A 13650-nucleotide genomic window follows, 5' to 3' on the forward strand; every position below is an offset into this window, starting at 1 on the left:
AAATACTGAGCTATTATGAATGAAATCACTTGTACCGACTATAAAATAATTCTCTTATTGGTCGGTCACCGACATGACACACTTTGGTTCTTACGTCATTAATTTGTAGGCATTTGACACTACATGTGGAGTAAGAATTCAACACCGGCCAATTCAGACGATACTAGACCTTAATACCTAAGCCTTAGGGCGGTATCCACGAATTTCTCGGAAAAAAATATTTTCCCATAAATTTTAGGTCAGTGTCGGCACACATACCGTCACGTATGTAGGGATAGGGGTAATTAGAATTCTAAAATCATCGCACGCACTATACCTCGATTATATTATACAAAATTATTGAATAATTAAATAGCTAATGCGATCTATTTACATCCAATACGACCAACGCCCCGTGCATTATAAAACACCTTTAAATCTTTAAAAAAAGAAAGTTTAAAAATAGAACGATACGAGGCGCTAAGCTGTCCCTTAAAAATAAAGCTAGTCATTAAATATTTCGAAAATATGTAATGACTACCTTTTGACGTCTTGAAAGCCGGTTCCAAAATTAAATGATACGTTTTAAAAATGGAATCGCTCAGACCCGCCTTTTTTCCTCCGAGATAACCTTTAGTCCATTCGGTTTGCCATAACGAAAAAATAAGAATCGTACGTTTTAATTTTTTTAAATGACATTCTTGTGGTTTTTTCTCGCTGGGAACCTTTACTGAGTAATATGTTCGTTTCGATGCGGCCGGTTTTTGCGATCCGTATGGTTCCTCGGAGTCGTTTCTTTATGATCGCAGCGCGATTGCTCTCTGACGGAGCGCCGTCGTCGCGGCCGTCGGCCTGATGACTTCCAGTCCGCTGCCGTAATTAAAGCTATGGATTAATCGCTTCAGTTATTCAAATTTCGGCCGCAATACGCCCGCTGAGTCTCGGTTTTTTACGATTCGCGTCTTCGAGATCAGCGTAGGCAGATTCCGAGAAGCGATATATGTTTGTGGCAATAATTAAATATGACTAAACTCATATGTTGCGGTCGGAGCCGCTCGGCTATTAAAATATACACGTAGATGTTGAGGAATTCAGGACATAGGCGTTTCTATATAAAAGTACGGCGAAAAGGGACCAGGCTTCGAACACAGACGGTTGGGGAAGACAGACCGTCACTTGTGCCCGACACGGGGTGGGACATGATGAACGCCACCCTTAAAGAATCCGTCCCTTTCTAACGCACCCGCTCGCCCTTCGTCCCGTCTTGCTCCGTGTCATCTGGCAAAGCATTCACATGTCTGGGGCTACCAGAAGCGATTCGTAACAGTGAATAATGTATTTGAATAGTTCACAATACCTAATAGTAATAATGCGAACCGGTATCGCTTCCACCGTCGCATTTGAGGCTGGCTTACGGGCTCCGCACGCAGTACTGCTTCAATTAAACGCGAGAATGATAAGTGGCCGGCTTTGATTAAGAGTGTGTGTTCTGTATAGCTATTCTTAAAAATGACAGCGGTAAATCAAGCATCGTTAGACCTTCCGCGACGCTCGGATCGGATTTTACTGCGCCACTCGACCCGTACGTAACACGACCGTAAAACTTAGAAAAATCTTTTTATATCACCTGCTACGCGGACGAGTGGCGACGAGCGGCCAGCACGAGGACGGCCGCGTCGGCAGCGACCGCTCCGATTTAACAGTGGAACAACATCAGCGGGCGCTAGTCATAAATTTCGTTTCATTCATGACGCAGCGGACCAGCCCGGTGTGTTCCGTTCGTTCGTCGACCATAAATACTAATAAAACGGCCTCGTTACGGGGACAGATCGAAAATCGGGCACACGACTTCTTAACGACACCTATTAGGGATCTTCTGTCTGGTCGATTTAATTGAAAAATTGTATCCAGAGCGCTGCAAGAGTTGTATCCGACTCCCGCGCCGGATGCGGGCCCAGACGTCCATTATTCCATTTGCTCATCCGCATGGGGACACGACGCGCCGCGACGCGCCAACACCAACACGTGTCAATAAACCAATCGCGCGCCCGTTTCCGACTCAGCTCCGCAGCTCGACTCAGCTCGGCTCGGCTCGGGCTCAGCGCAGCCTCGGCCGCTGCTCAGTCTTCGTCGTTCTAAATTTGAACCCGTAGGGCCGTTCCGAGCGAAGGTTAACCCGCTCAGCCGCTGCGCTCGAGCGCCGCGTCGCTGCGGAGCTCAAAACGTTTCGATATCCATTTCGTGAGCTAGAGTGTTTTTCTTGCGCTTATAAAAATAACCGCCGTGAGCGATGGTCGACTCACTCTCGGGCGCGGGATTCGCGAGCAGATTTATCGCTCGGGAAGCGCGCGAGTGGATGCGCTAACGCTTGTTTTAAGACCGCGGATGAAAGTTTTAGTTGCCATACGTTTTTAATTTGAACTCTTTAAAAACAAACACGGCCGCCGTCGTCGTGCGGCATAAATCGGATCAGCTGATTCCGATCGAACCGCCGCCCGGCTATCGAATATTAGAGTGACTCGTGAATTATTTACGTTAACGAAATTAATTAAACAGACTATTAACCTCGGCCCGTGACGGTTTACAAATTGATACTGGTGCCTTGGGTTTATCGTAATTTCTGCGCATTCGGTATTTTATCAGCGCTATATTGTAAACAGAGGTCGATAGCTGGCATATGAACCCCAGATAGTGCGCGCCCCCTTATCGTCTGCTGCACTCCAAGGGACGGTTTCAGACTCTCTTAGTCAGATTTTACGTAAATATGCCGTCGTTAAGATAACGATTTCCTTTCGACGCGACGCTCGTCTCGGTTTTTGCTTTTATTAATATACATAAAATAAGTATCGACTTAAAGGATTTTCTTGTCACTGAATTAAGTTGGATAAATTTATGTGGCTCGGATACACTGCGGGCGATAAGTAGGCGTTCGGATACGCGAAGATATTTCGACTAATTTTCGGTATTAAGCTGGCGAACGCAGTGTTGCCAGCAACGAAAAAAAAAGGTGTCTCATCATAAATAACGTTGACATAAAGCCGCCCACGCGCGTCTTATTACCGCGTCTGTCCGTTCGTCCGTTCGTTACCGCCATTGTGAGTATGAATGCGAGATTAGCCACACCGACACTCGTGATTGACTATTTAAGTTCAAATTCTGACGCCTTTCTAAACTAAACTCGACGATTTTTTTCTCTTTATTAAATTTTAACGGTCGACGTCCAATGTTTATTTTTTATTCAATTATATTTCCTGTAATTCAAAAGAACCTATTACAGAAATACAGCTCACGTTTACGATATTTGTACTCATATTTAAAATTGTACTATGTACTAACAAATATTAATAGAACTGTATTTTGTATAAGAAATAAAAAGCTATAATTTTATTTTCATCTTTTAAATAAGAACCATAAATAAACATTACAAGTGCTTCTACAATCACTGTTAGATGTAAATACTCAATACCTAAGCATCTACTTCAAAATAAATTTAATTTAAAAAGTTTTATTATGATTTATTTGCGATGCGGGATATACTGAGTGCACCGCGGGATCCTGGCAATAATTTGGTCAACGCCCCGGTCGCGGTGACCGACGCACGCAGACACTTAACGTGGTGGTATGACGGTACCACCCAATAAACAATTAAAATCCTTTATTATGTATTGTTTATAAACATGATCAGAAATTATGACCGCTATAGATTATTATTAATAAAAACAGATACCTCTTTTTCTCTAAAATAATTCAAACCAATTATCCCAAAATTTGCTATTCATCTCGCGACAGCCATATTTCTGTAAACTGTCACCGAAAACCCGCGCTAAATAGGCTACTAACGGACCATCGTGATTCCAATTTCAAACCTCGTTATCGCGCTTCGAAAAAAGAACGCGATATTCGAAAAAGATCTGGTAAAAAGGTTCGATATATTTTTTTCAAAAAAGGAACGTATTCGTATGCGTTCCGCAAACAGGCTACAATGGCCAGTTCGATGTGGCGGTTACTATGGAGAGCATTGTCCTTGCAGCCCTTAACTGCTGAATCATCGTGGTTCAATTAATATTGTTTAATGTATACAGATCCCGACAGCGTATTAGACGAATTATAACGTTCATGCATTCGTGGATTTGTTGATAGACGATAAACAGGAACATTGTTTGATCGTGGAGCGAAATCCAACAACTGTTTTTTAAGAAAATCCATTTAATTTATAAATCACTTAACTTTATAATTGAAAAATAACTATCACTGTGGGAGGCCCAAAGCTTCTGCACGATATTATTAGAGGAAGCCACAGTCTGACGTTGAAATAATGTTATGACGAGACTATTACGCGTTATTCTATCAGGAATTCAGCGGTGGCGTCTTTAAAAAGGATGTTTAAACATTCGGTTACACAATAAACCCTCAAATTAGCGAGCGCGCGAATTACAGTTGAATCCAAAGTGCGCAATTACAAAGAGCCAATTCGAAAATGAACAGCGATATTCAAATTGAAAAAGGTACGCGATGTGAATAAAACAATGAGGACGGACGGCGAATGATAGCCGACATTCATAGGAATATAGCACGTGTACAGACTGAGACAGAGGCGAGAAATGCCTGCGGTAATTTAACACGAAACACCCGCCGTCGGTGTACGAACCGACGCATCTAGAACAAACTTAGTAACATAGACAAATAGACCGTCCGCCGCAGATGATCTATAAGACAAAGAGAGATACACATTTTTTTTCTAAAAATTGCTTCTTTTTACTATAGCTATCCCTGTCTTAATTTTGTATTGGAATGTTGTAGATGGTACAGACCGTTTATGTTCATTAAAGTTTTTCTTCTAGTTTACATGTCATAAAAATGTGTTGTAACCGTAAACGCGCGAATCCAAATTCGAAAATGGAATGGAAGATCGAAATTTAAATAACAAATTAGTGGGTGCGTTCGCAGCGACGGTCATCGGACTGATTCCTATCGATTTTTATGTCGGGATTATGTTAAAACTTTTTGCGCGGTAAAAAGTAAGTGAAATACATCTATAGACAAGGGATAATATTTTAATTCGTACGTTTCTTATTTAAGTTTATGTACTACGCGGTAAGAACTGTTTATCAATATAAACTAATTATAAAGTTAGTTGTACATTATTGTGAACTTATCTGTTTTATTTTAATATGACTATAATAAATATTAAGACCTATAAGAAACCAGTAAACAGTTTTACTTCTTAATTTCCAACTCCTATAAAAAGGAAACAAAAACAATCTGATTTTATTTCTCTGCTAAATGTTTTGTTAGCGCCACAAAACAATATTACAACAAAAACTTGCTTATATGCATAACAGAAATACAACGTAACAGTATACTTTATTATACTTTAATTAAATCTTATAAACACTAAGAACAAACCTCATACGCTTTTATTATAATTGTCTTAAATAAAATAAAAACGATTTAAGAATAAACTCAGACACGTGAATCTTGATACTTAAAAGTATTTTATAACTACTCAATATATAGATCGTAATTCACACGCGCGACTTTTATGGTTCGATAACAAAAATAACTACCTATTACAAAAAGTTTTACATTACAAATCGTAAAGATGATAACTATGCAGTTTTGAAGCGATAAAAATTAGCTTTTCGCCTCTAAGCATTTATATTGCAGACTAATAAATTATCTGTATTGGCAAGCCGTTAAGTGTCTAATTATATTATGCAAAACAAGATCCACAGCCTGCGACACGACATTGGCAAAAGCACGCCCATTGCCACTTGGAAATTAAAAAAAAAAAACTTGACATTTTGCCCAGATAGAAATTTTGACGGAACTATTTTCCCTCGAAGACCATTAAAATATAAAAACCGTAGATACGAACTAATAGTATAAAACTAATCTACTCCCACGGATAAAAAAATGGGTGAGGTACCGGAAAGTCGGTAACCATTTTCTAACTCTATATAATCCGGCTTTGAAAAATAGCTATTTCTAATCACCGCATCGCATTAAAAAAATAATGTCCCAACCGGCGGGACCGGTTGATTCTTTTATTATATTAATATATCATTCCGTGTATATACTGTTATATAATACGTCAAACCTTAATTTATCTGGTCGAGATGACCATTTTAAGTGTTATTTATCTGTTAAAGAAATTGTGTTCCAAGTTTGAATTACAGAACAGATAGGTGCGTTCATTTCGTTTTAAAAACGATGCTGGTCTGTGTATCCGAACGATATTTCAGTGTTTTGTTTCCATTTTTTTTTTTCATTTGAATAATTCTTTAATTTACTTAGCATTCTGTCTACATTACTTTTTTCATTAACCACTTAAGCGTACATGACATTTAACATTTTTCAATCAATGGGTAGACGTTGTGTTATCGTTTAAGTTGAACAAGGGCAGTGTGTGGAACTTCATGATATTATTATCTGTGGGTACTTCCTGAACGCGTATGCCTTATGTTTCCAGCCGTAAAAAAGTAAGTACTAGGAATATTTAAAAAAAGAACGCAACGAGTCCGTAAGTACTTAATCAGAGAACAACTTTGAAATGTCAAAATAAAAATAGTGATATTTTATTTAATTCTCATTTGAATACAAGTCGTATGTACATTGGAAATAATTGGCAATAATAAGTTTTATTACTGAGTGTCCGACGCGCGAATTTGCGACATCTTAGAAATATAACAATAATGGCGGACGCAATCACATGATCGTAACGCTAAATTTTATTTACGAAAGGAACACGCATTTATATCTTGTATATTAGCGATTCGGTGATTCAGATTTTGTTTCAATAAATAAAGTCGATGTCACGACAAACGAAAAATAATTTAACGAGATCTCCGCGGACATTTTATTACTGAGAAGTTTAATTTTACATTTATATTAATGAAACCCAAAATACTTTTTTATACAAAAATAGCTCGCAACTATAAATCAAATTCAAATATATCTATTATTTACCTAAGCTTTTAATATACATTATGTCAGTATACTATTCTTACTCTTTTTATATACGATAAGTATATATGTATACACATAATGTAATATCTCATTTTATTATGTTAAGTATTTAATAATTACAATGCAAGATTATAAGATTAAAAAAGGCATGAATGTGGATAAGATACTTATATATAAACTGTATGAAATTATGAATAAAGAAAATGGCGTTGGCGCCTAAAATGAAAGCATAGATAATAATAAAATTGCAGGTTTATGTGTTATTCGACGTGTTTTGTTTAGAAACGTACCCGATATCGTGTTTAAATTATTTTAAAAGCATTCGCATTAATGTGCGTCTTTTGTTACATAAATATTAACATATACTTAGGCACATTATTTTTTTATATCCATTAAAATAATGCATTTGTCGATTGAATGATGTAAATAAAATTATATTTGGAACTTATATAGGTACTTATCAAACCGTCACGCTAAGCTTTTTAATTTACACAGATAAAGGTTTATAAATTTGCACAAAGATTGAAAGCGATACAGCCTAAAAATCGTTTTTATATTTATAAAAAAAAAAGATTTTGTCGAAACTTATGAACCGATAAAGCACCATATCCACGTGTTATCTCTCATTTATTGTAAGTGTAGCGTTGCATTATCGAGTAATAGTAGACAAATTGATACCGTTATCAGTGTATCGTAAAATTTACGATGCCCTAACTTCGACAATATTCGGACAAGACCAGTGCAAATATAATTATGTAGAACAATTCTGATATTGCTTGTAATTATGTCACAGTCGACACGACAACAACAAAACTGTGGTCAGTGTGACATGACACTTGTATTCTGACACAAACGAACACAACACAGAATAGCTTATATATAATTTGTAACTACTTAAAAGGTTTTTGAAATTGATTACTTACGAAATTTCAATTTCCAATAAAGTAATTAGGAAGCACGTTATTTAACCTGGGAACAGATTATAAAGATTCAGGCTCGATATGGCACGAATACCTACTAGATGATGGCAAGTAAGTACCAACTTTATTTTTATTTTATAAATTCAGTTTAAGAAGGCTTACAAGCGAAGGTATCTACAGAAGACACTGGCTGCATGTATCATTTAAAATACTCTTTATGCTATCGACGCAAAATATATGATGTTATATCCCTTATGCTGGCCCAATCACGATGGTAGAATTGGTGATCAGAAATGGCAAACTCTGACATGTAAAAGCACTTTATACCTAATAATTAAGCAATAATATTTGTTCATATAGTTAGCGTTTCAAGCAATTGGTATTAAAGTTAAGATACTATATTTTTTCCTATGTTAACATTAAATAAAGTCTGTATAGGTATGACCACAGGATATACTCATAACAGACTCTTCCAACAACGCAAGCCCAGGGCAAGAAGTCATTATATAGTTATTATAAGAAAAGTAAATACAACCTCAATAATCAAAATTTAAAGAGGGTGAAAATGCGAAATGTAACTGCTTATGTTATAATATTTTATACTAAAATCTTCTCCGAACAGCGCTGTGTCTTTTGACATAAGTTTTATGTTTATTAGTTCAGTACTTTTTTGATAGAACATTAGAAAGAAACGTCTTCTTATTTATTTATTGCTTTCAGTTATATTGTTATAACTTTATAGCAACTGTTTATATGTATGTGTTTCTATATATCTATTATATGTAATCCCTTAGTTGCCGCTGTTGAGGGTTCAATTTTGCCGTGGATAATCAGAATTGCTTTTCAACAGAGAAATACTGCCAGCAAAAACTGCGTGCCCTTATTATTTACACTAAGACTTTTTTAATATATATCTATATACTTACAGTAGGTATAATACCTTTGTAATTCAAATCATTAATAGAAAATTCACATCTAAAATTTTTTTAACCATTTGACGTTTTAACGCAGGACATATTAAATTTAATTATAAGTATTTAATAATTAATTCACTTGATATAATAAAGGGGCAATATATGTCTTTTTCGAATTAACGCAAATACTATCAATTATATACATAATAAATTGATGTGAAACTTTTATATATTTTAGTTTATAGTCTGAGGACAAAGGCTTCGTTGCTTATTCATCGAGATATAACATATTATGCAAATATAAATATTAATTTTTCTTCGAAATCGTATGTTAGGCACAAGTTTGTTTCGTACAAGAGTGGGTAGTTAGAAGTAGGTACTTTAATTCTTAGCGATTTTGATACAATCTTAATTCTTAATTTATTTTAAGTTCAATATTAATTATGTTGATTGTTATGCTAATGTTTGTGTTCGTGGAAAGACATATATATGTAGGTGAGTTTTTGTTGTGTTATAATCTTCTCATATACAGTATAACATATTTAAATATTGTACATAGTCCTTTGTAGGTATCAAGAAGACATACATAAAATAAATAAATGTATTTAAAGGCTAATAATCTTTCGTATAGTATCTTAAACTTATTTCGCATTAACGGTATACAAAGGTTTTATGTACTTCATATATTGTAGAGCTACTTATAGCCATTACTTATATATTTAAGCAATCCTTATTTTAACAATTAAAGAACATTAACAATAAGATATAATCTCGGAGTAACTATTTAATGTAACTAAGCAATATCTTAGAAGTTTATGTTATTTAGGTACCCAACGACAATTACATTTTATTTTTAATAGAATTAAACTCATTATGACGTAACAAAAGTATTTAGGTATAATATTAAAATAAATTGCTTAATAAAAACGATCAACGAAATTCGGAACATCCGGATAGCTATATAATTGCTATTTAAATTCGTTTTAATTCAGAAAACAGTGATATTTCAATTAAACTATTAAGAATAAATGACTTTTTTACTTTCATGATAGAAAAAATCGAAATCCGGTTTGTATCAAATGAAATATAGTCTTGATAATATCTATATTTAATACTTATGTTAAATAAGACCCAATCAACGTGTATTGAATGACGAACATACCTAACTTTTGCATAAATAATATTACATAATTGTGCGTCGTTATTTATTCTAGTATTGGTAATAAGTATATCCGTGCGATCAGCGATGTGATCGAATATTAAATGAACATTACGTTCTTTTTTTAAATCGTTTCATTCAAAATTTAAAATTCGAACGTCGTATTGTCGAATTTAAGAAATGTTCCATTCGCCTTTAATTAAATTAGAAATAAATTTAAAATAAGAACGTACGACAGACTTCTAATGTTTTTTTTTTTTTTAATAGGGTTTATTTCAAAATGATAAATATGCCACTGAATTCAAGATAGGGTTTAAAAGCAATTGGATGTTCAAAAAACATTTCATTATTATTTTTTTTATCAGTACATTATCTCAAAAGGCCAAAATCCTCCTTTGCGAGGTATTAGTGTTTTAATATTAAATAATACTTATATTATCTCTCGAATGGTATAATTTTAATACATTCAACTGTTAGTGTCGGTTTTAATCTGCTTTCTGTATTATTAATAACATTTTTTTACTAATTAGTAAATGTTTAAAATATATTATGATGACATTTTAATTTACTAAATGCTCATAAAAAAGGATTTAAGCTGTTTGAAGATAGCACTAATGTTTTTAAAAAAGCATATAAGTAATGTATGTACATATATATTATGTCTTGGGTTGATAATTCTTTACTTAACTAACTACTAGACGTATTAAGATATAGTTATACTTTAAGAATAATATTGTGTTTTATTGATTTTTACATGTCGCTTATAAAGGGCGATTTGTGACTTACTCTATCATAAATCTATTGAACTACCAATAATATCTAAATATATATTAAATGATATTTCCGAAAAAACAAAAACCTATAAGCAATTGGGAAGAAAAAAAATACAAAATGTCTCCGTACTTTCGTATCATTTGATTTACAAAAAGCTGAAGTAATTCATACAACGTAAAATTAAACAAACCACTTTTGTTTATTTATATTTTTAATTAGTGTAATTATTCATTTTAGCGAGATGTTTATTCACACTGTGAATTGATTTGAATTTTATTAAAAATATAATAACGCGACGTCATCGTCAATTAAAATGTAAAATTTATGATAATCATTTCAAATATATTAGCGTTATGTAGTTTCGTGTAATATCAACTATATTACAATTTAATTTATATTATCTTTTGTGAGAGCATTTTTTTTAATTTGCTCTACACTTAAGTACGTGATTTTTAAAAACGAGTTATTATATGTCAACGCTTTTTATGAATGGACAGTTTTATATCTTGAGTTTTTTGACAAATTACAATTACATAATTGAAATCAAATAACTCTTTACTTTTTTTTATTTCAACGTTTACATTAAGAACAAAGAAGTTAATTTAAGAGTTCCACTTTTAAATATTGGTAACGGATTATTTTGCGTTTAAATTAAAAACAAATAGCTTGATCATCCTGTTAAAAGACATTTCAAAACTTGTATTTTATTAAATATTTTTTGATGGTATAATATATTTTTAGACCCATTATGTGATTCACGCAAATCTAACTAGTTTTATCTACCTAAATGTTGCAAGCATTACTATTATAAAGATTCATGATTTTTACATAATTATATAAATAATAATTGCGTTTATTTCTTATATGAGATTGAAGTTTTTTATTATTCCAGCTCTTATGAAATTAAACACATGAATTTTATTGTAATATTAATGTTACCAACAATAACATTTATATTATACCTAAACGTAAAATTAATAAATTAAAAAAAAAAACAAAGTACTCACTCTTAACATTAAAAAGACCTATTCTTATTTCAAACACTAAACGAATTGCTTTTATGTTCTAATAGCATTAATAAATGTTTTATCTGTATTTCGAATGTGTTCCTAATTCAAAAAACGAATAATATTCTTCTTAAAGATTCGATATCGAACTTTTTGACGTGCTTATATTTCCATTTTTAAATTATATTTTTGAAGACGTTTTTAATTACAGAACACAGTTTAACGCGAACTCTACTTACCGACGGCATTGATATTGCATCCGAAATCAGATATAATTATGTTCAGACGTTTATCTTTTGTTATTTTTAATACAATAATAATTGTTATCGTACTCCCTACTTTATTCATAATCACTTTATCAAAACAAGTGCCAAAGATTATAAAGTTATTTTGTACGAAATCAACTTTTGTAGACTTAATTGAAATAATCCGTTTTATATTGTAAATATAAAACGTAATATATTTTATAACGAGATAAGGAATATTATAATTCGCGTAATGTGTTTTCATTTGGATATTTGTTCGTCAAACTTTTTGTATTTTTTTTTCTATTTGCGATCATTGCCTCATATTATTTTTTTATGGAAATTTATTTTATAACTCCGAAACGAATTTCAAAATTAATTTATGAAATATAACAAATGTTCTGTGTGTGTATATTTTAAATAAAAATCCCATCGACTTAAGCATTTCTACAGTGTAGGCCGTTTCATTATCTGAGTTACAGATATAAAATAATTTCTAATACAATATAAAAGAAGGATTAAGAGCAACACTACCTGGGTTCACAAAAACAATACAACCCTAAATCTTTTAGAAAGTTGTCCCCGATCCCCGTTAGGCATCTTTGTGGCGCGGACGAAAAAAAACTTTTTTTCTTTTCATTGTCAATTGAATTTTATTGTTGGTTTCCGAGATAGGCCCTTTTATGCCCAACCGTGCGTTCAAAGCCGCTTGTATCTTGTATCACGGGACCTTCTATCTGTCCCCATAAGAGCAGCTAACGACAATAGGCGTCCCGCTGCACGCCATTTTATCTCATTTATTTCCAAACACATTTTAACAAACTGTACAATGTCAGGTGTTGCCAGCATTTTAATTTATTTCAACTCAATTTATAACGATATTTATGTAAATATATTAATTTTTACAAATTATTTTACAATTACTTATTTCCCGAAGTCACCATTTGAATTAAGTTAAAGTCTGAATCTCGGGAATATTTAAATTGTTTTATTGACCCAGGGACAGGTTCCTATGTTACGGTCGCGTTATCTAAGCTTTATGCCCATAAAGCGCTCATTTCGTTTTCATTATCGCCGGTAATGCGTCGGTGGTGACTACGCATTCTAAAACACTCTAATATATTCCGAACGTGTTCGACGTGTTAAAATAGATCCCCTGGCGGGACACGGCCCGTGCTCTCGAGAGAATAGTCTAAGCACTACCCATTGACAACAAACATTTGATTTTCAATATTTGTCATTTTTGCAACAATTGACTTGCAATAGTTTTCAACTGATTCAAAGTCTCTACCGAATTTAATGAACGTGAATTTATTTCGTCGCTTTGTATGCAGGCCTGTTGTTGTTTCGTATCGTTGTGTCAAACTCACGTGTAGTAAATATGTGTAACACTGGTACATACCCTAGGCTGAGCCATGAACGCTCGGCCCGAGCCCGGGTGCAAGGCTCCGCTGGCCACCACGAACGTTTTTCGTCACGGGCCCAAGCTAACACACCACACAAGCACGTGAACACTTACACATCAATTATTGACACCGTCACAGCGGCCCGCTAGCTCACTAGTGTCATAATGCACTCGCGACGGTCGAGTTTTGGAAGGTGTCGATCACGGAACGCGTTATGGCCGAGCGAGGCGCGGGGAGCGGGAGGCCCGGCGCGCTCGGCAGTCTGGCGGACACTGGC

General features: G+C 34.0%; 1 protein-coding gene across 6 annotated transcripts in view; it reads right to left on the reverse strand.

Annotated features, from left to right (window-relative positions):
- LOC124538672 (homeobox protein homothorax) overlaps positions 1–13650 on the reverse strand; it is a 243659-nt gene extending 230009 nt beyond the window's left edge. For 5 of the 6 annotated variants that reach the window (XM_047115815.1, XM_047115811.1, XM_047115814.1 and 2 more), the window contains exon 1: positions 13370–13649. In XM_047115815.1, coding sequence (XP_046971771.1) covers positions 13370–13384 — 15 coding nt within the window. In that variant the 5' untranslated portion in view covers positions 13385–13649. Of the gene's footprint in view, positions 1–13369 lie in introns of all 6 variants that reach the window. The other variant, XM_047115812.1, reaches the window with a different exon arrangement.

Source organism: Vanessa cardui, chromosome 20 (assembly GCF_905220365.1).
Source record: "Vanessa cardui chromosome 20, ilVanCard2.1, whole genome shotgun sequence".
Taxonomy (NCBI): Eukaryota; Metazoa; Arthropoda; class Insecta; order Lepidoptera; family Nymphalidae; genus Vanessa; species Vanessa cardui.